Source organism: Somniosus microcephalus, chromosome 12, assembly GCF_052327205.1.
Source record: "Somniosus microcephalus isolate GS21.2 chromosome 12, FLI_Smic_1.0, whole genome shotgun sequence".
Lineage (NCBI taxonomy): Eukaryota > Metazoa > Chordata > Chondrichthyes > Squaliformes > Somniosidae > Somniosus > Somniosus microcephalus.
The window spans coordinates 140,466,581-140,492,604 of NC_140998.1; the positions used below are offsets into that span (position 1 = coordinate 140,466,581).

The 26,024-nt window shown below is 45.5% G+C and overlaps 1 protein-coding gene across 1 annotated transcript in view; it reads right to left on the bottom strand.

The window, feature by feature from the left end:
- Positions 1–26,024, bottom strand: part of LOC147109567 (signal-induced proliferation-associated 1-like protein 1) — a 407,870-nt gene that overhangs the window by 23,751 nt on the left and 358,095 nt on the right. The window contains 2 exon segments of the mRNA XM_086003627.1: positions 5,420–5,547; positions 20,134–20,289. Coding sequence (XP_085859753.1) covers positions 5,420–5,547; positions 20,134–20,289 — 284 coding nt within the window.

Sequence of the window (26,024 nt, forward strand, 5' to 3'; positions counted from 1 at the left end):
AAAACATCTTTAACCCAAATATTAATGAGCAGAGAAATACAGAGGGACAGAGTGATTGAACAATTGGACAAGTATGCACTGATTAAGGAGAGTCAGCATGGATTTCTGACGGGTAGGTCATGTTGGACTAATTTAAGTTGATTATTTTTTGAGGAGGTCATTAACATGGTGGATAAGAGAGTGTCTATGAATGTTGACAATATAGACTTTCAGGTTCTACACAAGGGATTAACAAAAAATATGAAAGCGCACGGAATTGGAGGTTACTTTCTGACGTGGGTTGGCAATTGGTTGGGAGGTGGAAGACGGAAGAGAGTAGAAACATAGAAGATAGGAGCAGGAGTAGGCCATTCGGCCCCTCGAGCTTGCTCTGCCATTCAATGAGATCATGGCTGATCATCCAAATTCAGTACCCTGTCCCTGCCTTCTCTCCATATCCCTTGATCCCTTTAGCCTTAAGAAATATATCCAACTCCTTCTTGAATATATTTAATGAATTGGCCTCTACTGCCTTGTGTGGTAGAGAATTCCACAGGTTCACCACTCTCTGGGTGAAGAAATTCCTCCTCATTTCTGTCCTAAATGGCTTACCCCTTATCCTTAGACTGTGACCCCTGGTTCTGGACTCCCTGGCCATCAGGAACATCCTTCCTGCATCTAGTCTGTCTAGTCCTGTTAGAATTTTATAAGTTTCAATGAGATCCCCTCTCATTCTTCTAAACTCCAGCGAGTACAAGCCCAATCTCTCCTCATACGTCATTCCTGCCATCCCAGGTATTAAGGGAACATTCTCTGATTGGTAGTGTGTGTATATGACTTGGATGAAGGAATAGAGGGCTGCATATCCACGTTTGCAGACAACATCAAATTAGGAGGCATTGTAAGGCATCCAAGAAAGACAAATCTGAATATTTTCATCATAGTGAGAGACGAGGAGCTGTGGAGAAGCAAAGGGATTTATGTGTCCATGTACATAAATTACTAAAAGAGAGTGCACAGGTACAAAAATAATCAAAAAGGCAAATGGAATGTTAGCCTTTACCTCAGGGGGCTGGAATACAAGGTGATGAAGTGAAGCCTTAGTCATATCCAATCTGGAGCACTGCATTCAGTTTTTGGCACTGAATCTCAGCAAGGATATATTTGTCTTGGAGGGGGTCGCAGCGCAGATTCACCGAGGACGGGTTGCATAAACTTGGTTTGTATTCACTGGAATTCAGAATGTTGAGGGGGTGATCTAATCAAGGTGTTTAAAATGATCAAGGGATTTAATAGGGAAGATACAGATGAACTCCTTCCCTGTGAAACTGCACCCCCCCCCCCCACCCCGGAGAATCTAGAACAAGGATGCACTGGGCCATTTAGGAGTCAAGTCAGGAAGCGCTTCTTCACACAAAGGGTGATGGAAATTTCAAACTCTCTTCCCTCAAAAGGCAGTGAATGCTGGGTCAATTGGAATTTTAAAAACCTGAGATTGATATTTTTGGTATGGGTAGCAAGAGGTATGGAGCAAAGGTGGATAAGTGGAGATGAGGTACAGATCAGCTGTGATGGTGCAACAGGTTTGAGACATTGAATGGCCTAATCTTGTTTTTTGGTCCCTATTCAACAATAACAACTTGCATTTCTATAGCGCCTTTAATGTAGTAAAATGTCCCACAGTGCTTCACCGGAGCATTAATCAAACAAAATTTGACACCAAGCCACATGAAATATTGGGACAGATGACCAAAAGCTTGGTCAAAGAGGAAGGTTTTAAGGAGCGTCTTAAAGGAGAGAGAGGTAGAAAGGAGGAGAGGTTTAGGAAGGGAATCCTAGAGCTTAGGACCTAGGCAGCTGAAGGCACAGCCACCAATGGTGGAGCGATTAAAATCGGGGATGTGCAAGAGGCCAGAATTGGAGGAGTGCAGAGATCTTGAAGGCTTGAGGAGGTTACAGAGATAGAGATAGGTAGGGGTGATGCCATAAAGGGTTTGAAAACAAGGATGAGTTTTTAAAATTGAGGCGTTGCTGGACTAGGAGCCAATGTAGGTCAGTGAGCACAGGGGTGATGGGTGAACAGGACTTGGTGCGAGTTAGGACACGGGCAGCAGAGTTTTGGATGAGCTCAAGTTTATGGAGGGTGGAAGATGGGAGACCAGCCCGGAGAGCACTGGAATAGTCGAGTCTAGAGTAACAAAGGCATGGATAAAGGTTGCAGCAGCAGAGGAGCCGAGGTAGGGGCAGTGGTTGGCGATGTTACGGAGGTGGAAGAAGGCGCTCTTGGTAATGGGGCAGATATGTGGCTGAAAGCTCATCTTGGGGTTAAATACGACACCAAGGTTGTGAACAGCCTGGTTCAAGTCTCAGACAGTTAGTGGCGGGGACCAAAGACAATGGCTTCGGTCTTCCCAATATTTAGTTGGAGGAAATTTTTGCTCATCCAGTACTGGATGTCGGATAAGCAGTCTTACAATTTAGAGACAGTGGAGGGGTCGAGAGAGGTAGTGGTGAGGTAGAGCTGGATGTCGTCAGCGTACATGTGGAACCTGACCATGTGTTTTTGGATTAATTTGGTTGCATTCTCGTCTGAGCCTTGAAAATTTCTGACTACAGCTGCCCTACTTTACAGTGAGCGTGACACCCCATCAACTTTCACTGGTAAATCTCCTCTGATAGAAAAAGTTTCACTAAATTCTAAACCAAGCAGAAAACAAAGGAAACAAAATCTTGTTTCTGTTTTGGGATTAGGTTTCAAGTGCTTCCTCATTTGCATCTTTGCACCAACCCACCAATCAGAAAGTAGAGCCTCCTGCTCACTGAAGAAAGCAGTGAGTGGAGACTGCACTTTGGTCAAAGAAATGACAGGCAGTGCAGCTAGCCTTTGCTGACTGAGAGTGGAAGTCAATCCTGCTGTACCTACTCGGTGATTGGCCTTTGAAAAAAACAGATTATCTGGTCATAATCACATTGCTGTTTGTGGGAGCTTGCTGTGCGCAAGTTGGCTGCTGCATATCCCACATTACAACAATGACTCCACTTCAAAAAGTTGGCTTCATTGGCTGTAAACCGCTTTCAGACGTCTGGTGGTTGTGAAAGGTGCTATATAAACACAAGTCTTTCTTTTTAACTCGCTAAAGCCCTAGATGGGATGCGATTGGTGAAGTGATCCACTTGCTCTGTGCAGCATCCCACTGCTTGTAATCAGTGGGTGAGAAACTGCTGGAAGTGGCAACATCCTGTCTAGGAGCCAATGAACTTCAAGCTCCTCCTACTACCCAGTAGAACCACGGTACGTGATGCTCAGTGTCAGTTTCATTTAACTCTCTAGAACTCAGTTGCCTAAAAAAAACCTTCCATTTGTACAGCACCTCGTTACATTGCAATGTCTCAAAGGTATTTCACACAATGAAACATCTTGCAGCCTGAAACCAATTCTAAAATGGACATCCCGGTAAGGTTAGACGTAGGAACTTTTTCTGGTAATTTAACATTAATTATTCACGAAAAAGGGAAACACTGGCAATTTTATGTGCATCTCTGATTACAAGATTATAATAAAGTAATCTACTCAAGTGGATTACATTGCATGGAAGTACGAATGAAGATGTCGAGCTTGCAGAGCAAGCTGTGGAAGTGTAGTATGCCACAATGTGGGTTATATAATTTCTTCTTGGAAGTCACGGAGGTTGAATGTTGCGCTACAGCTGGGATGCAGACAAACGTTGGGTGAAAGTTGAAGGAAAGAAACAGAGTTCTGAAAGAAACCAAAAAAACTTGACAGAAGTCAAAAAGTAAGGCAGCGGAGGAGAAAGACTACAGGACAAAAAGTGAAGAGAGATCAGGACAACAAGAGCACCAGTGAATTGTGGGGATTTAGGTCAGAAAACAAAAAGCAAACTGGGAGAAAGAGCTGCTTGATACAAAGGAAAAGGAAACGTGCACATTCTACTTTTTATTCTCCTCTTCCTTTGGCATTGCTGATTTTTTTGGTAGGCTTTTGAATCCTTGGACTGTGAAGTGATGTCATGCATGGGAGCTTGCAATCTAAAAATTGCCTCCTGAAAGAAAGCATGCTTACGTTTATATCAAACTTCTTTTACCCAAAACTCCAGTGGCTAAAATAGATGGAAAAGTCATAACACACAACAAAGAGGTTCCTCGCAAGCAGAATAAACTATTCAATTGGGATTTTTGTGGGTTGAAATACAGCGCCTCAATTTTATTGCAGTACTATGGCGTACTGCAAATGAGCACAAACCTTGGCTTCATTTCACACTCATTGACTGAATCGCCTATCTAGATTTATATCACTTCTGTTGCTCCTAATGGAGCAATTCACAAAAACTTTCAAAATGTGATGAAGCATTAATTCACTGGGCAGCTCAGAGCTTGGTACAAATTAGACATAGCTCTGTAACTTCATCATCATTTTTAAAAAATCTTTCAATCTGTGTAGGAAAGTAAAGGCTGTTGCTTTAAATCTTTACAGCAGTAGAGGGAGAAAGTAAGTCAGGTTACACGTTATCACATCACTTGATAAAAATTTCTATTGCGTGTAAAATGATTAAAACCATTTGATTAAACATTTGAAAGGGTCTATACCTGAAACAGTAACGTGTCTTTACTCTTTCCAAGATGCTGACAAACCTGCTGCACATTTTCAGACATTTGACATTTAAAAAAAATTTTTTTTAATAAAAGGTTTTCAGGATTTGCAGTTTGTTTCTTTTTATCTCTACTGTTTGATCTACTACTTCCCGTCCATGGATGCCAGCCTTGAAGGAGTTCTGTTCATCTCTTCGTTGTGATTTTCAGTTGCCTATTTTCTCCTGTTCATTCCCTTCCTGTGCGCGACTGTGCATTGGCCAAACAAACATTTCTTCTCTCAGCGTCTATAATCTATAAATGTTACCCTTTTCTCTTTCCTCATGCCAATATGCCTGCTGTGTATTTCTAGCATTTTCTGTTTTTTCACAGACCGGCTGTTAAATAAATGGTCACTTGGTATATAATTGCATACATTTTGACTTGGGAAATATGGGATGAGACGCGCAAAAGTAAAAATCTTAAAGCGAGTGTTCTCGTTTCCCTATGTTTTGGTACTGCACCATCTGGGAAACTCAGTGGCTTCATGTTCTCTTCCTGGCCGTGGGTGACAAATTAGAAATTGCTAAGAGCCTTTCTACTGCATTTGCCACTGTACTTGAACCAGAGAGCTTGTAAGACCAGCTATACTAAGGATACAATGATGATTAAAGCGAGCCTGGCGTGGAACTAAGGGACCTGTGTTTTGATCTGAACAAATATGAACACCATTATAATCTTATTCAAATATTACTTATATCATTGATGTAGCAATTTAATTTGGAATAATACAGTAATACAGCTGAATCAATGTGCTCCACGTTTACACAAAGCCATCCAACACCATACTAACCGGTTGTGATTTTCTCCATGTTGCTGTCCTCACTTCTCTGCCAGATGGGTGTAGATTTACCACTTCCGCCACTCTCATTAAAGCTCAGACGATCAACTGACCCAGGAGACCGCCGATTAATACCAAATCTGACAATTGAAATCAAAATAGACAAGATTATTACTTACTGAACAAAACAATTCTCATAGGCTGCTAAGGAGTTCAATAAGTAAACCGATTCAGAGTAATGAAGCAGACTATTGTTCAGACCAGTCGAAAAAGCTCAACTTACATCAATGACGATGGTTTTCTTTTGAGAAGCATATAAAATGGCTCAATTTTTCTTATTTACCAGATTAATTTACTTAGACAATAGTTTAATAACAGAATCTTTTCTGCATCGACAAGCTTTGTTATGCAAGCACGTGACCAAGACGGAGGTCTGAAGGGCAGTTAAGCAGCATGGAGTGATGGCCATAGGTACCATCTCTCCACTCCACACATTCTCAATACAAACCATGTTGCTGCGGGCGTGTCAAGTGGAAGCCTGCCAAAAAGAAATCAATCAGCTGCTCAGTGCCCCTGGGGTGGGGGAGAAACGTGGCCAGAGTCCTGCCCCAAATCTAGTGATATGCTGGAAGTTGGTGTGTGCACATGGCAGGTGTGGACAGGATTAAGCTTGGTTATGATACTTCCTCCCCTTGTGGTCAAATAGTTTGCAACACTCACCGTTAAGCCTCACACATGAACCATGGTCACATGGGCAAGGAACTAAAGGCTGCCAAACTTAGCACCTGTGAAACTGTATCCCACAAACAGGCAACAATGTTCTCAGGAGTGGGGTGGGGAGATGATTGGCGAGAAGACATTTCCCCCCCAACTTTTTGTCCCTGGTACCAGCATTAAGCACTTCTATAGACAGGCGTTTACCTATTTTTGCCATGGTCCCGGGAGAGTGACCCTTTCCTTTCATTTAGCTTGCACATCAACATTTACTTGATCCAACAGAACATTTGAAGACCCACAAGCAGATTTGTAGGCCCACATTTCAGCGGGTCCATGGTGCCATTGGCTTTCTGCAGGTTGGGCCGTTTATTCATAGGCGTGACCTGGTAGAGAGAGAAAACTGTCTGCTGTCAGCTATACTCTTCTATGCTAAAGCATGGGGCATCAGGTACCGCATGGATTAGATGCCGAGTAAAGTTCCTTGTCCTCTTCCCCAACAATATACATATTCCCAACCTAAAAACAGTAACTCTAGCCCCTCCAAATATGTGGAAAGGTTTCCTGGATAGACTAAAATTTTAGACTGGTTCAACCACTGCACTACTTACTGGCTAGAAATGCACGTGTGCATTCCCCTCTTAAATCATGGCTATCTTTATAACAAATGTGCTCCAACTGATGAGGAGTTTGAAGGAGCTGGGTGGATCAATGGACTAGTACACAGTTTCTGGTGCCTGGGATCATATTCAGCCCAAAGATTGCCAAAATCCTTTATGAAATTAGTTGATCAGACTCAACCTAGACTCTAGTTGATGCCAGTCCCCAACTTTAGCAGAAATTAGCAATGTCATTCAGAAGTCACGTTGAAGGCAGTGATGGGAAACTGAAATGCCACATGGAGCAGGTGGTCAGTGAAAACCCCATAAATTATTTGGAAATTATTGATGTGACAAATTACCATCAACAGTTCCCAGCATGTCCATTTGTACAAGGGCACCAGAGGCTAAAAAACTGAAATCTTCTTGGATTTTCACCAAACTCGATAAAGTAAGCTACTCAGGCAAAACATCAACATCTCCACAAAAAAATGTAACTTTCAGATGCTTCTGATCGTGTTTTATTCCCTGCCCCTCACTGGATGAAATTAGGTCAATTATGAAGAGTGCTTTATTTGAATGAAACATTTTTAAGTTATGAAGTGCCAAGCACTGAAAGAGCTCAACATACATGCTCCATCCAGCCCTCCCTCCAAATGTACAACACACAGGGGGATTGGGAACAGTAGATTGCTAGACGGCTTGCAATTATCCTACTGGTTTGTGTTTGGTTTGGACATGAAAAGCTTTCTGCCAGCAGATAAAGACCTCAGCACCTTATTAGGGTTTTTTTCTAAATGGCTCGTACCTTCTAAATTTGAGTAATTTTACATTGTTGAGGGCTTTTCAGCCATTGATTTAATCTTCAACGTGTCAAATCTGGTATTTCTAAACACCTAGCTCAATCATTCAGATTGCCTAAACTCTCCATTATTAATAGTTCATCTGGACATCATAACAATATGATCTCAGCATACAAATAGAAACAGAATTATAGGGCACCTATTTTTCTTAAGAGTTTAAATGTGTTTGTATGTGTATGTGTGTATAGATTATATATATTATAATGCTGTATGTATGCTTTAGATGTAACTATAAAAATCTGTAGGAGTAAAATTATTTCCAATGCCCCTGTACACCATGGGACCGAGGGGATTCCAGGTTTATGCAAAGTTGTCAGACGTCTGTATTTTTCTACATTTGTTGACTGACAAGTACATTATTTCTGTTGCTGTATTTTAATAAACATTTGCTGTAATGATAGCACTCTTTTTCCTTTTGGTAGCCAACACAATTTTTCTGAATTACGGACAGCCGCTGCCAGGGAATGACAAATCTTTGCAGAGGGTCTCTCACACACAACAGCTGAAAATAAACACTGATTAACATTTTTAGGAGGGAGGGAGGGAGGGAATGATGAAAAAAAGCAATTACAAATGTTTCCTCCAATGTTTTTTCAAAATTTAATTTGCTTTCCTGTGAATGTATAAAAGTTCAAATTCACATCATGACCATTAAAAATGCACACGAAGCAATTACTAGAGCAATAGTATAATTATGTGTAACATTCACTAATTTATAAAAACAATTCATGGAATTCTGTGCTGTAAAACATGTAGAGTACAACATCGGAACTGATCCCTTTTGATTAGCTGAATAGACTGATGGGTTTGAGTATTTCTATTATTAAAATGCCAGAATTGTTTGCAGGGCTAATGTGGCTGTTCATGTAAAGAACATAAATAGCATACATTACATTCCTTAGACTAGACTTTTCCCCACAGTTCTGTGCCTATGTACCTCATTGACAAATCGAACAATGATCAGTAATGTTTAGACAGCATTAGTCAAGCATCTCTATAAATAAATTTGGCTGATAATAGAAATGGGAGAGTCACTGCTGCGTTAGAAACAGAAGAATAATAATCATCAGAACGACTAGGTTGCTACGTTACTTTGACCAATGTGCATGTGGCCCATTAGATGATTATGAGAATAGATTGTGTTCGTGTAGAGAGTTTGCTTCAACTAAATAGGCTAGGGAGGACTAGGGGTCAGAATTTCAAGTTATGCCAGGTCAGAACTTGGTTAGATATCAGGAAGTATTCCCCATAGAATAGCGGGTCTGTGGAACAGGCTGTCGGATTGTGCGTGATCACTAATTTGCTGAATTCCTTCCAAGCGACAGCTGGACCTGTTCCTGGCTGGGGCGGAGATCACCTTGTACCTGGTAACATTAATCAGGACCAGGGTGGTCCCCTGGAGTAGTTAAAAAAAAAAATTCATTCACGGGATGTGGACGTCACTGGCAAGGCCAGCATTTATTGCTCATCCCTAGTTGCCCTCAAGAAGGTGGTGCTGAGCCGCGTTCTTGAACCGCTGCAGTCCGTGTGGTGAAGGTACTCCCACTGTGCTGTTAGGAAGGGAGTTCCAGGATTTTGACCCAGCAACAATGAAGGATCGGCGATATATTTCCAAGTCAGGGTGGTGTGTGACTTGGAGGGGAACTTGGAGATGATGGTGTTCCCATGCACCTGCTGCCCTTGTCCTTCTAGGTGGTAGAGGTCGCAGGTTTGGGAGATGCTGTTGAAGAAGCCTTGGCGAGTTGCTGCAGTGCATCATGTAGATGGTACACACTGCAGACACGGTACACCGGTGGTGGAGGGAGTGAATGTTTAAGGTGGTGGATGGGGTGCCAATCAAGTGGGCTGCTTTGTCCTGGATGGGCTGCTTTGTCCTGGATGGGGTCAAGTTTCTTGAGTGTTGTTGGAACTGCACTCATCCAGGCAAGTGGAGAGTATTCCATCACACTCCTTACTTGTGCCTTGTAGATGGTGGAAAGGCTTTGGGGAGTCAGGAGATGAGTCACTCACCACATAATATCCAGCCTCTGACCTGCTCTTGTTGCCACAGTATTTATGTGGCTGGTCCGGTTAAGTTTCTGGTCAATGGTGACCCCTGGGATGTTGATGGTGTGGGATTTGATGATGGTAATGCCATTGAATGTCAAGTGGAGGTGGTTAGACTCTCTCTTGGAGATGGTCACTGCCTGGCACTTGTGTGGTGCAAATGTTACTTGCCACAGATCAGCCTAAGCCTGAAAGTTGTCCAGGTCTTGCTGCATGCTGGCATGGACTGCTTCATTGTCTGAGGAGTTGTGAATGGAACATCATGCAGTCATCAGCAAACATCTCCCACCTTATGATGAAGGGAAGGTCATTGATGAAGCAGCTGAAGATGGTTGGGCCTAGGACACTGCCCTGAGGAACTCCTGCAGCGATGTCCTGGAGCAGAGTTCATTGACCTTCAACCACCACAACCACCTTCCTTTGTGCTAGTGACTCCAGCCAGTGGAGTGTTCTCCCCCTGATTCCCACTGACTTCAATTTTAGTAGGGCTCCTTGATGTCACACTCAGTCAACTACTGCCTTGATGTCAAGGACAGTCACTCTCACCTCACCTCTGAAATTCAGCACTTTTGTCCATGTTTGGACCAAGGCTGTAATGAGGTCTGCAGCAATGTTTCCTTTAAGCTGTGTGACCACGTAGCGGTCTGGTGGTCCCGCGCAGGTCGATCACCGGCTTTACAATGGTAATAACCACGCATGTGTGAAAAATTGAATGGGCAGCGTTGGCAGTTAAAGGGCCTGTGCACCAAAAAAAATTATGGGCAACATTGGTTGGGAGCCGAGTGGTCTTGGCAGAATCCAAACTGGCATCAGTGAGCAGGTTATTGGCGAGTAAGTGCCGCTCGATAGCACAGTCGACGACACCTTCCATCATTTTGCTAATGATTCAGGGTAGGCTAATGGGGATTGGCCGGATTGGATTTGTCCTGCTTTTTGTGGACAGGACATACCTGGGCAGTTTTCCATTGTCGGATAGATGCCAGTGTTGTAGCTGTACTGGAACAGCTTGGCTAGAGGCGCGGCTAGTTCTGGTGCACAAGTCTTTAGCACGACAGCCAGGATGTTGTCAGGGCCCACAATCTTTGCTGTATTGAGTGTGCTCAGCCGTTTCTTGATATCACGTGGAGTGAATCGATTTGGCTGAAGACTGACTTCTGTGATTGTGGGGATCTCAGGAGCAGGCCGAAATGGATCATCCACTTGGCACTTCTGGCTGAAGATGGTTGCAAGCCCTTCAGCCTTGTCTTTTTGCACTCGCCTGCTGGGCTTTGGCAACATTGAGGATGGGAATGTTCATGGAGCCTCCTCCTCCCGTTAGTTGTTTAATTGTCCACCACCATGTGTGACTGGGAAGGATTGGGGAGTGTATATATCGTGATGCACAAGTTATTGCAGTTGTTTGGGACAGGCTGGATGGACCAGAGGATATTTTGTTGTCTATCATTGTTGGTATGTATCTTAAAATGAGCAGAGAATGGGCCTGACCTGTGCAGCAAGTTAGCAGGCTGTATTCCGTCTTTCTGCCTCTGGGATCTATGTGCAAACTCCGCTCAGGCAGACCAGGTCAAAGGTTTCTCTTCCATGTATGGCTGTAAAGGACTCGGGTAAAATGACTCTTGGCCGCCTTGGGCCTAGTGGCTGCAGACAGACGGTGTGTGCCCATACCACAAAACTACTTATAAATCAGCACAAAAATCGAGGATCTAATTCAGGGGGGGGCTGATAAACAAGGCCCCGCTTTACAGTTTTAATAGAAAAATGGACAGAATTCAATTCCAAAACACCCATCTTTCACAGTGAAAATATTTCCATCGACATGGCCTCTAATCACAGTTTACAAATAATCCAAATAGGTCAACATGAAGAATACAAAATACTTTCCCATTAATCCACGTCAAAATGAAATTTGGCTTATTTAGTCACTGTAAATCAGTAGCCGTAGCCATAAGGATGGCTGGTGAGGAGTCACACTGGTGCAGTGACAAGGGGGAAGTAGAATACTTTTCGGAGATTGAGGCAAAGCTCTGCTCGATATGGAACCATCCTATAGCTCACCTGGGATGGCTTGATGCTGACACTGGGTTCCCACAGGGGAAGCGTTCCAGAGTAACCCAGAATCCCAGATAAACTTCAGGATAGATTTTCAACTTGCTGCCCGGGGTAAAACTAGTGTTACAGATTGGCTGCCCATTATAAAAATACACCCAATTTTTGTTTCCATTGATGGTTGATCCACAACACCAGCTTTAATGCCATGGTACAAGGCAACTTTCATTCTTTCAGAGAAGCTGGCTGAGATTGGTCAGGCAACACAGAGTTGTAACCCTCACACCACCGTGTAGCAAAGCATGATAGGTACATTTAATTAAATGTGCAGATGTATAACAGATCAGGTACTTGTTAAAGACTGCATTCAGTTTCCATAACATTACCCAAGAATCTCTGAAAATGTGCTTGGAAATCCCAAAGGAGATTGGCCTAATTTAATAATCTCAATAATTAAATGAAGCACTAAAACTAGATGATTACAAACATTATATCAATTTTGCTAGTAGTTAATGGCAGTTGCCAATAGAGTACCAGACCGCTTTAACAGGTAACTATGTTTTATTCTTCATGTTGACTGTATTTTGAGTGTAACTATTGTTTAAAATCAATGTTTAATTTCATGAACTGTGATTAGAGGTTATATGAGCACAAGCACTCATCGATGGGACTGTTTTCATTGTGTAAGGCAAGTAAAATTAATTCTGTAAATATAAGGGGCAAGGCTATTACAAGTTACATGTTACTTACTATCAAAAGAATATCTGTATATTTATTTTCACTCTCCAGGTTCTTTGTAAAGAGTGGGGGGATGAGTCGGGAAGAGAGAGGGAGAAAGATAATACTTTAGATTAGGTGCGGAGCAAGAGTCGGCGGGAATCGCGGGCTGAGCGGCGAGTATAAAAGGCTCCAGAGACCAGGTAAGGCCTCAGTGCGGAGCGAGAGTCGGTGGGAATCGCGGGCTGAGCGGTGAGCGGTGAGTATAAAAGGCTCCAGAGACCAGGTAAGGCCTCAGTGCGGAGTGAGAGTCGGCGGGAATCGCGGGCTGAGCTGTGAGCGGTGAGTATAAAAGGCTCCAGAGACCAGGTAAGGCCTCAGTGCGGAGCGAGAGTCGGTGGGAATCGCGGGCTGAGCGGTGAGCGGTGAGTATAAAAGGCTCCAGAGACCAGGTAAGGCCTCAGTGCGGAGCGAGAGTCGGTGGGAATCGCGGGCTGAGCGGCGAGTATAAAAGGCTCCAGAGACCAGGTAAGGCCTCAGTGCAGAGCGAGAGTCGGTGGGAATCGTGGGCTGAGCGGTGAGTATAAAAGGCTCCAGAGACCAGGTAAGGCCTCAGTGCAGAGCGAGAGTCGGTGGGAATCGCGGGCTGAGCGGCGAGTATAAAAGGCTCCAGAGACCAGGTAAGGCCTCAGTGCGGCGCGAGAGTCGGCGGGAATCGCGGGCTGAGCGGTGAGTATAAAAGGCTCCAGAGACCAGGTAAGGCCTCAGTGCGGAGCAAGAGTCGGTGGGAATCGCGGGCTGAGCGGCGAGTATAAAAGGCTCCAGAGACCAGGTAAGGCCTCAGTGCGGAGCGAGAGTCGGTGGGAATCGCGGGCTGAGCGGTGAGTATAAAAGGCTCCAGAGACCAGGTAAGGCCTCAGTGCGGAGCGAGAGTCGGCGGGAATCGCGGGCTGAGCGGTGAGTATAAAAGGCTCCAGAGACCAGGTAAGGCCTCAGTGCAGAGCGAGAGTCGGTGGGAATCGCGGGCTGAGCGGCGAGTATAAAAGGCTCCAGAGACCAGGTAAGGCCTCAGTGCGGAGCGAGAGTCGGTGGGAATCGTGGGCTGAGCGGTGAGTATAAAAGGCTCCAGAGACCAGGTAAGGCCTCAGTGCAGAGCGAGAGTCGGTGGGAATCGCGGGCTGAGCGGCGAGTATAAAAGGCTCCAGAGACCAGGTAAGGCTTCAGTGCGGAGCGAGAGTCGGCGGGAATCGCGGGCTGAGCGGTGAGTATAAAAGGCTCCAGAGACCAGGTAAGGCCTCAGTGCGGAGCGAGAGTCGGTGGGAATCGTGGGCTGAGCGGTGAGTATAAAAGGCTCCAGAGACCAGGTAAGGCCTCAGTGCGGAGCGAGAGTCGGTGGGAATGGCGGGCTGAGCGGTGAGCGGTGAGTATAAAAGGCTCCAGAGACCAGGTAAGGCCTCAGTGCAGAGCGAGAGTCGGCGGGAATCGCGGGCTGAGCGGTGAGTATAAAAGGCTCCAGAGACCAGGTAAGGCCTCAGTGCAGAGCGAGAGTCGGTGGGAATCGCGGGCTGAGCGGCGAGTATAAAAGGCTCCAGAGACCAGGTAAGGCCTCAGTGCGGAGTGAGAGTCGGTGGGAATCGCGGGCTGAGCGGTGAGTATAAAAGGCTCCAGAGACCAGGTAAGGCCTCAGTGCGGAGCGAGAGTCGGTGGGAATCGCGGGCTGAGCGGTGAGCGGTGAGTATAAAAGGCTCCAGAGACCAGGTAAGGCCTCAGTGCGGAGCGAGAGTCGGTGGGAATCGCGGGCTGAGCGACGAGTATAAAAGGCTCCAGAGACCAGGTAAGGCCTCAGTGCGGAGCGGGAGTCGGCGGGAATCGCGGGCTGAGCGGTGAGTATAAAAGGCTCCAGAGACCAGGTAAGGCCTCAGTGCAGAGCGAGAGTCGGTGGGAATCGCGGGCTGAGCGGTGAGTATAAAAGGCTCCAGAGACCAGGTAAGGCCTCAGTGCGGAGCGAGGGTCGGCGGGCTGAGCGGGCTGAGCGGTGAGTATAAAAGGCTCCAGAGACCAGGTAAGTTTGACCAATCTCCAATCTCGGAACTCAGAGGGAAGGAGAGAAGTAAAAAGAAATCGAAGTGTGACATCACCAGAAAGCAGGTAAGTGATTGGTTGGTGAGTATTTCTCTCTTTAAACCTTAACTCTGTGGTTTATAGTTTCTAAAGTCTCTGTGGTGTAGCGGGGACTGTTTATAAACCAGGGCCCTTAAATATACCATTTAGCTGTAAGGTAACTTCAATTCTGCAGTTTATATTTTCTAGGGTCTCTCTGGTGTAGCGGGGACTTCTGCCATACAAGCGCCCTAGAGTATATCTTTAATTGGTGGTATTGAATTAATTTAAATTAATTCAAGGGTAAGTCATGTCAGGACAGCCCAGCCCCGTGTTATGCTCCACCTGCGCTATGTGGGAATTCAGGGACACTGCCGGTGTCCCTGACGACCATGTGTGCCGGAAATGTATCCAGCTGCAGCTTCTAGCAGACCGCATTGAGGCGCTGGAGCTGCGGATGGATGAGTTTTGGAGCATTCGCGATGCTGAGGGGGTCGTGGATAACATGTTTAGTGAGTTGGTCACACCGCAGGTAAGGGCTGCACAGGCAGAAGGGAAATGGGTGACCATCAGGCAGAGCAGTAGAAGCAGGCAGGTAGTGCAGGGGGCCTCTGTGGCCATCTCCCTCTCAAACAGGTATACCGATTTGGATACTGTTGAGGGGGATGACTCACCAGGGGAAGGCAGCAGCAGCAGCCAACTTCCTGGCACCGGGGGTGCTTCTGCTGCTCAGGAAGGGAGGAAAAAGAGTGGGAGAGCAATAGTGGTAGGGGATTCTATCGTAAGGGGAACAAATAGGCGTTTCTGTGGCCGCAGACGTGACTCCAGGATGGTTTGTTGCCTCCCTGGTGCCAGGGTCAAGGATGTCACTGAACGGCTGCAGGGCATTCTGAAGGGGGAGGGTGAACAGTCAGAGGTCATGGTTCACATTGGGACCAACGACATGGGTAGGAAGAGGGATGAGGTCCTGCAGCAAGAATTTAGGGAGCTAGGTAGCAGATTAAAGAGCAGGACCTCAAAGGTTGTAATCTCTGGATTACTCCCGGTGCCACGTGCTAGTGAGTATAGGAATAGGAGGATAGAGCAGATGAATGCGTGGCTAAAGAGTTGGTGCAGGAGGGAGGGCTTTAGTTTCCTGGATCACTGGGTCTGCTTCTGGGGAAGGTGGGACTTGTACAAGTCAGACGGGTTGCACCTGAACCAGAACGGGACAAATATCCTTGCGGGAAGGTTTGCTAGCACTGTTGGGGGGGGGGGGGGGGGGGGGTTTAAACTAACTTGGCAGGGGGATGGGATACAATACAATACAATACAAATCGCTTTATTGGCATGATAAGGTACATCTTATGTTGCCAAAGCATCAAAATACATTTATGGTTGAACACATAAACGCGGTTCCATTCATACAGTGTATAAACAGGTATATCCCTGAGTTTATAAATATATTTTCGCCTTGTTTATATATACTCTTGTCTTAGTTTACTGGTTGTCCCTCTGTTCATGGCAAGCTGTAACATAGTGTGCCGCCAGTGTTACACAGCTTCTCTCCTCCCCCAGTAGGAATGGAAGTTTTTGGTTGTCAGTCAGATTTCTGAATTCAGGAATACAGAGTGGAGCTATAATAGGGGTGATGTACAGCCAAAGAGGAAAAAACAAGTCAGCTTGGAAGGCAGAGCAAATATGTAATGGCACAAGGGAGTAGGGCAAGGCTGGATGGCATTTATTTTAATGCAAGGAGTCTTGCGAATAAGGTGGATGAACTGAAGGTGTTGATGAACACATGGGAGTATGATATTGTTGCTATCATGGAGACATGGTTGAGGGAGGGGCAAGACTGGCAGCTCAATATTCCAGGGTATAGAATCTTCAGGCGAGACAGAGGGGGGGGGGGGGGGGGGTAAAAGAGGAGGGGGCGTCGCAATATTAATTAAGGAGTCAATTACTGCTGTAAGGAGGGATGATATATTAACAGGTTCCTCTAATGAGGCCATATGAGTAGAACTTAAAAACAAAAAGGGGGCAAGCACTTTGCTGGTAGTGTACAAAAGCCCCCAGTCAGGGGGAGACAGAGGAACAGATATGTAGGCAAATCTCAGAGAAATGTGCAAATAATAGGGTAATAAATAGTGGGGGATTTCAACTTCCCCAATATTAACTGGGATAGTCAGAGTGTGAAAGGCTTAGAGGGTGTGGAATTCTTAAAGTGCATCCAGGAGAGCTTTTTGAGCCAGCATGTAGAAAGTCCTACAAGAGAGGGGGCGGTACTGGACCTAATTCTAGGGAATGTGGCCGGGCAAGTGGTAGAAGTGTTAGTAGGTGAGCACTTTGGTGACAGTGACCATAATTCGGTGAGATTTAAGGTAGTCATGGAAAAGGACAGAGATGGACCAGAAATAAAGGTTCTAAATTGGGGGAAGGCTGATTTTAATATGATAAGGCAGGATCTGGCCAAAGTGGACTGGGATCAGCTACTTGTAGGAAAATCCACATCGGAGTAATGGGAGTCTTTCAGGAAGGAAATTGAGAGAGTACAATGGCAACATGTTCCCGTAAAGGTCAAGGGTGGGACCAACAAGCCCAGGGAACTTTGGATGTCAAGGGATATACGAGAATGGATTAGGAAAAAAAAGGGGGGCTTTTGGCAGATACAAAGGACTAAAGACAGAGGAAGCCCTAGAGGAGTATAAAAAGTGCAGGGGGATACTTAAAAAAGAAATTAGGAGAGCGAGGGGGGGCCATGAAATAACACTGGCGAGCAAAATAAAGGAAAATCCTAAGGTGTTTTATATAAGTATATTAAGGGCAAGAGGATAACTAGGGAAAGAGCAGGGCCCATTAGGGACCAAAGTGGCAATCTGTGTGTGGAGCCAGAAGATGTAGGTGGGGTTTTAAATGAATTTTTTGCATCTGTGTTCACTATGGAGAAAGACGATGTAGACATAGAAATCGGGCAGGGGGACTGTGATATACTTGAACATATTAGCATCGAGAGGGAGGAGGTACTAGCGGTTTTAGCAGGCTTAAAAGTGGTTAAATCCCCAGGCCCGGAAGCGATGTATCCCAGGCTGCTGTGTGAGGCAAAGGAGGAGATTGCAGGGGCTCTGACACAAATTTTCAGAACCTCTCTGGCCACAGGGGATGTGCCAGAGGACTGGAGAACAGCTAACGTAGTACCATTATTCAAGAAGGGTAGTAGGGATAAACCAGGGAATTACAGGCCAGTGAGCCTAACATCAGTGGTAGGGAAATTATTGGAAAAAATTCTGAGGGACAGAATTAGTCTCCACTTGGAGAGGCAAGGATTAATCAGGGATAGTCAGCATGGCTTTGTCAAGGGAAGATCATGTCTGACCAATTTGATTGAATTTTGAGAGGGGGTGACTAGGTGTGTGGATGAGGGTAGTGCAGTGGATGTGGTATACAGTACATGGATTTCAGTAAGGCTTTCGATAAAGTCCCGCATAGGAGACTGATCAAGAAGGTAAGAGCCCATGGGATCCAGGGTGCCTTGGCACATTGGATCCAAAACTGGCTTAGTGGCAGAAGGTGATGGTCGAAGGTTGTTTTTGTGACTGGAAGACTGTGTCCAATGGGGTACCGCAGGGATCGGTGCTGGGTCCCTTGCTGTTTGTGGTCTACATTAATGATTTGGATGTGAATGTAAAAGGTATGATCAGTAAGTTTGCAGATGACATGAAAATTGGTGGGGTGGTAAATAGCGAGGAGGGTAGCCTCAGTCTGCAGGACGATATAGATGGGTTGGTCAGATGGGCGGAACAGTGGCAAATGGAATTTAACCCTGAAAAGTGTGAGGTGATGCATTTTGGAGGGACTAACAAGGCAAGGGAATACACAATGAATGGTAAGACCCTAGGAAAGACAGAGGATCAGAGGGACCTTGGTGTGCATGTACATAGATCCCTGAAGGCAGCAAAACAGGTGGATAAGGTGGTTAAAAAGGCATATGGGATACTTATATTCTATGCCTCGGCTAATGAAGGTAAGAGCAGGGAGGTTATGATGGAGCTGTACAAAATGCTGGTTAGGCCACAGCTGGAATACTGTGTGCAGTTCTGGTCGCCACAATATAGGAAGGATGTGATTGCTTTGGAGAGGGTGCAGAGAAGATTCACCAGGATGTTACCTGGGCTGGAGCGCTTCAGCTATGAAGAAAGACTGGACAGGCTGGGGTTGTTTTCCTTGGAGCAGAGAAGGCTGAGGGGGGACCTGATTGAGGTGTACAAAATTATGAGGGGCATAGATAGGGTAGATAGAAAGGAACTTTTCCCCTTAGTAGAGGGGTCAATAACAAGGGGGCATAGATTCAAGGTAAGGGGCAGGAGGTTTAGAGGGGATTTGAGGAAGAACTTTTTCACCCAGAGGGTGGTTGGAATCTGGAACTCACTGCCTGAAAGGGTGGTAGAGGCAGGAACCCTCACAACATTCAAGAAGCATTTGGATGAGCACTTGAAATGCCATAGCATACAAGGCTACGGACCAAATGCTGGAAAATGGGATGAGATGAGACAGGGCTTGATGGCTGGCGCGGACGCGATGGGCCAAAGGGCCTCTTTCTGTGCTGTATAACTCTATGACTCTATGATTGGAAAATTGCATATGTCACCCCGCTATTTAAGAAAGGTGAGAGAGGGAAACCAGGGAATTATAGACCAGTTAGCCCAACATCTGTTGTCGGGATATTACTAGAGTCTATAATTAAGGATAGAGTGACTGCACAGCTTGAAAATTTTCAGCTGATCAGAGAGAGCCAGCATGGATTTGTGAAAGGTAGGTCATGCCTGACGAACCTGATTGGATTATGTGACGAGGTGACTAAAGTAGTGGACAGGGGAATGTCTAAGGATGTTATTTAATTGGACTTCCAGAAGGCATTTGATAAAGGGGAGAGAGAGGGCGCGGGGGGTGGGGGGAAAGGCGCGGTGGAAAGATGTGGGGAAGAGGTGGTAAGAGAGAAGAGTGAGTGAGCAAGAACAAGAGAGAGAGCGCAAGAGTGAAACAGCAGGCGAGAGAAAACATGCGCGAGAGAAAATCAGCAATGAGCGAAAACGGGAATGAGAGAGAAAATATGTTTGAGAGAGTAAATGAGAGCAAGAGAGAAAATGTGAGATTGCACAAGAGGAATTGTGCAAAAATTTAAGTTTTTTCGTGCACAAAGGCCTCTGGTACTTACCCAGCAGAAAACAGCTTGAGCACTGTATTACTTGATGGTAATTGATTTATTAAATGATAAGTGGACAATTACGTGGACTAAAGAAATATATAAGCACTAAGACGGCTGGAGAGCTCTATATAAGGTTTTAATGTTTTAACCGTTTTACAATACAGCCTGTGTAGGCCACCTCTTTGAAGAAGCCTTCAGCATGTAAACACGTTGCAAGTATCTTGTGCAAGAAGCACGTGGCTTCTTTCTGCCTTGTTTCATTCTAATTTCAGAGCCTACAATTAACAGGAAATGAGTACCTGTTAGCAGATGTCTGTGATATCAGCCTCTCGTTTAGTTTGCTCAGCAGGGCACAGACAGTTCAATTTGTATAAGCTGAACACAGCTCTTTAATGTGCCCCTAAGACGAGCTGTTAATCAAATGGGTCTACCGAGAGCAAGCGAACGGATGGGACTTACCCATCAGGGATGGATTTCTGCCTTCGATGGGTGCCACCACCAGATCCCGCGTCACTGGAGGAAGACAGATTGCTGGGTGAATTACGACTATGCTGGTTTCTTCCGACAGAGACCGATGACACTGAGACATAAGGATTGTCCACCGCAGAGATCAACCTGAAGGAGGAGTCATAAATGTCACTGCCGTTTCCTTACTCTGTGTAAATAATACAACACCTTGTATTTATATAGCGCCTTTAACGTAGTAAAATGTCCCAAGGCGCTGCACAGGAGTATTGTAAGACAAAAAAAAAAATTTGATCCACAAGGATAAATTAGGGCAGGTGACCAAAAGCTTGGTCAAAGAGATAGGTTTTAAGGAGCGTCTTAAAGGAAGAGAGAGAGGTAGAGAGGCGGAGAGGTTTAGGCAGGGAATTCCAGAGCTTAGGGCCTAGGCAACAGAAGGCACGGCCACCAAAGGTTGAGTGATTATAATCAGGGATGCTCAAGAGGGCAGAATTAGAGGAGCGCAGATATCTCGAGGGGTTGTGGGGCTGAAGGAGATTACAGAGATAGGGCGGGGCGAGGCCATGGAGGGATTTGAAAACAAGGATGAGAATTTTGAAATCGAGGCACTGCTTAACTGGGAGCCAATGTAGGTCAGCGAACACAGAGGTGATGGGCGAATGGGACTTGGTGCGAGTTAGGACACGGGCAGCCGAGTTTTGGATGACCTCAAGTTTACGTAGGGTGAAATGTGGGAGGCCAGCCAGGAGTGTGTTGGAATAGTCAAGTCTGGAGGTAACAAAAGCATGGATAAGGGTTTCAGCAGCAGATGAGCTGAGGCAAGGGCGGAGACAGGCAATGTTACGGAGGTGGAAGTAAGCCATCTTTGTTATGCTGCAGATGTGTGGTCGGAAGCTCATTTCAGGGTCAAATAGGACACCATGGTTGCAAACAGTGTGGTTCAGCCTCAGACAGATGTTAGGGAGAGGGATGGAGTCAGTGGCGGGGACCGAAAACAATGGCCTCGGTCTTCCCAATATTTAATTGGAGAAAATTGTTGCTCATCCAGAACTGTATGTCGGACAAGCAGTTTGACAATTTAGAGACCGTAGAGGGGTTGAGAAAAGAGGTAGTGAGGTAGAGCTGGGTGTCGTCAGTGTACATGTGGAAAATGACGCTGTTTTTTCAGATGATGTCGCCAAGGGGCAGCATGTAGATGAGAAATAGGAGGGGGCCAAGGATAGATCCTTGGGGGACACCAGAGGTAATGATGCGGGAGCGGGAAGAGAAGCCATTGCAGGTGATTCTCTGGCTACGATTAGATAGATAAGAATGGAACCAGGCGAGTGCAGTCCCACCCAGCTGGGCGATGGTGGAGAGGCTTTGGAGAAGGATGGAGTGGTCAACCGTGTCAAACGCTGCAGACAGGTCGAGAAGGGATGGTTTACCTTTGTCACAGTCACAAAGGATGTCATTTGTGACTTTGTTGAGAGCCGTTTCGGTACTGTGGCAAGAGCAGAAACCTGATTGGAGGGATTCAAACATGGAATTGTGGGAAAGATGGGCACAGATTTGGGAGGTGACAACGCGTTCCTCTCTCCCCTGATGTTAATGTGGGATTTTTTGAAAATAGTTTTTCTAGAGTAAAAACTTTTTTTTTTATTTTTATTTTAAAAAAAAAAAGGATATAGGACACAAGTACCTGAAAATAAACATTGTAGCACATGTGTTTTTAAAGTCCTCTTTGCTTACCACCCTCTCCTGAAGGTATGGATGCTTTGCTGGTGTATGGCTCACTGGGCAGTGGTTGCCCTCTTGTAACTCATGCCCATGTGTGAGTGTTGGCGGGCTATTTGATTACAGGAGGCATCATAGCACGGATGGACGCACGCACGCACACTTCCAGCAGGGGTGACTGCCGGGAGTGTGATCAAATGATAACTGTGACTGGTTAGCCCCACACTTTCCAAACCCCTCCCCACCCACCCACCCCCAGCTAACAGGCGCAGAGGCCAATTGCAGCATCCCCCAGTGAGATCAGCCAACTCAGCAGAGTCAGCCTGGGACCTTTCGGCTGTGTCTGGTCAGCTCTATCCACAGGAGTTGTGTTTGCTTTGATCAGCAGCACTGCCAACAGTTTATAGGCCAAACACTTGACCTTTTCACAAATCTAAAAGGTCTTACTGCTCAAATAAATGTAAATGCATCTGACACCATGTTCAAATGTATCTGAAGAATCTGAGTTCTGTACTTCCTCATATCTATAACCCAGTCTGACAGCACTATAAGGGCATCAACTGCAGTTTTGAAAAATCCTTGTACCCAAACAGCTTCGGGGAACCAGTTGTCTCCCTGGGCCCAGTGGTTTGGTTTTGGTTTTGACCTCAGACGCTGTGACACTGAAGCAAAAGCTATTACAATAATAAAGCTACTCAGGAATTAGGAATAGGTTTATTAATGTTGGCCAACCTTCAAACCAATTCAATATGTATTTATTTTGCTGCTTAAAAGGGTAAGCTAAACTTAGCTCTGTGATGCTCAGCAGGTAAATGCACTGGCTGATGTGCGACTAAGTTGGGAACACCCGAATTCCATCTATGCTAAGTTCATTGATATCACCTGGGGTATTAGTGATGTTACAATTGGCCTCGGCATCTCACGCAAGTGGTGGGGGAACCCGGGTTCCCAACTTCTAATTGTTACCTAGTGACTGTTGATGGAAAAGGCCTTGAGGTGAGGATTGGATTGGGATCAGCTGTGGTGCCCCTCACCCTCACCCCCAGCCTCGTCCTATGGTTGAACACCATGTCTGGCTCACAAGAACATCAGGTGAGGAGCCAGAGTGTTCCTCGGACCTATGCGATTATTCTCCAACATGTCAACTTCAGGGAAAGAGGAGAGAGGAGATCACATTGGAACAAACCTATTTCTTGAAACAGAGGATCTCATTAGGCAGATGGCAATGCACCGAGTTACAGAGCAGAATATCTTTACCTGATCTCATTACAGTTTAATGAAGCTTTGACAATGCCTCCTGAAGTTTGGTAAAACTACTTTCCTTTTTTAAATTAAATATAAAGTGGTTCAATTTTCTGCTAATTACACGTCAGGGAGGGCAAACACTATTTGAAGTAAGCTGGCTGAGAAGTAAACAATTCTTTAATATCTATGAAACGTGATGCATCTAGTTTCTGATCTAAAGGACCAGGAAGAGACAATGGACTGCTCATGCTAATCCAAAAATGTCAGTCCCACATAGACCAGGCTGCAGTTATGGTCCCATACACAACTTCCCCTTACTAGATAGTCAGCCCTTCTGAAAGTTACTCCCACTAATTACAAATCATTCATAAAAACATAAAATGCATAAGATTCACAAGTACTGTATTGACAATGAGACAGCAAACACCTATGATGGGTTACAGCTTTGTATTCCAATCCGAATGTTTTTGAGCTGGAAACTTGGCCACATTAGTTCAAGATGGAATCAAGAGGACACAGGGGAGTTACTAGAAGAGACACTGGTCCATACAAGGGAAGAGCAGAGCAAACCTACCGACCACAAGGCACATCATCAAACCTACCTACTGACCACAAGGCACATCATCAAACCTACCTATGGACCACAAGGCACATCATCAAACCTACCTACTGACCACAAGACACATCATCAAACCTACTGACCACAAGGCACATCATCAAACCTACCTACTGACCACAAGACACATCATCAAACCTACTGACCACAAGGCACATCATCAAACCTACCTACTGACTGCAGGCACATCATCAAACCTACCTACTGACCACAAGACACATCATCAAACCTACTGACCACAAGGCACATCATCAAACCTACCTACTGACTGCAGGCACATCATCAAACCTACCTACTGACCACAAGGCACATCATCAAACCTACCTACTATCCACAGGCACATCATCAAACCTACCGACTGACCACAAGACACATCATCAAACCTACTGACCACAAGACACATCATCAAACCTACCTACGGACCACAAGGCACATCATCAAACCTACCTACTGACCACAAGGCACATCATCAAACCTACTGACCACAAGACACATCATCAAGCCTACCTCCTGACCACAAGGCACATCATCAAACCTACCTACTGACCACAGGCACATCATCAAACCTACCTACTGACCACAAGGCACATCATCAAACCTACTGACCACAAGGCACATCATCAAACCTACCTACTGACCACAGGCACATCATCAAACCTACCTACTGACCACAGGCACATCATCAAACCTACCTACTGACCACAAGTACATCATCAAAGCTACTGACCACAAGACATCATCAAACCTACTGACCACAAGACACATCAAACCTACTGACCAAAAGACACATCATCAAACCTATCTACTGACCACAAGACACATCATCAAACCTAGCTACTGACCACAAGGCACATCCTCAAACCTACTGACCACAAGACATCATCAAAGCTACTGACCACAAGCACATCATCAAACCTACTGACCACGAGACATCATCAAAGCTACTGACCACAAGACACATCATCAAACCTACTGACCACAAGACACATCATCAAACCTACCTACTGACCACAAGACACATTATCAAACCTACTGACCACGAGACATCATCAAAGCTACTAACCACAAGCACATCATCAAACCTACTGACCACGAGACATCATCAAAGCTACTGACCACAAGACACATCATCAAACCTACTGACCACAAGGCACAATCAAACCTACCTACTGACCACAAGACACATTATCAAACCTATTGGCCACAAGGCACATCATCAAACCTACCTACTGACCACAAAACACCATCAAACCTACTGACCACAAGACACATCATCAAACCTACCTACTGACCACAAGGCACATCATCAAACCTACCTACTGACCACAAGGCACATCATCAAACCTACCTACTGACCACAAGGCACATCTTCAAACCTACCTACTGACCACAAGGCACATCATCAAACCTACCTACTGACCACAAGCACATCATCAAACCTACTGACCACGAGACATCATCAAAGCTACTGACCACAAGCACATCATCAAACCTACTGACCACGAGACATCATCAAAGCTACTGACCACAAGACATCATCAAAGCTACTGACCACAAGACACATCATCAAACCTACTGACCACAAGGCACAATCAAACCTACCTACTGACCACAAGACACATTATCAAACCTACCTACTGACCACAAGGCACATCTTCAAACCTACCTACTGACCACAAGGCACATCATCAAACCTACTGACCACAAGGCACATCATCAAACCTACCTACTGACCACAAGGCACATCATCAAACCTACCTACTGACCACAAGGCACATCATCAAACCTACCTATGGACCACAAGGCACATCATCAAACCTACCTACTGACCACAAGGCACATCATCAAACCTACTGACCACAAGACACATCATCAAACCTACTGACCACAAGACATCATCAAACCTACTGACCACAAGGCACATCATCAACCCTACCTACTGACCACAAGACACATCATCAAACCTACCTACGGACCACAAGGCACATCATCAAACCTACCTACTGACCACAGGCACATATTCAAACCTACTGACCACAAGATACATCATCAAACCTACCTACTGACCACAAGGCACATCATCAAACCTACCTACTGACCCCAGACACATCATCAAACCTACCTACGGACCACAAGACACCATGAAACCTACTGACCACAAGGCACATCATCAAACCTACCTACTGACCACAAGGCACATCATCAAACCTACTTACTGACCGCAAGACACCATCAAACCTACTGACCACAAGGCACATCACCAAACCTACCTACTGACCACAAGCACATCATCAAACCTACCTACTGA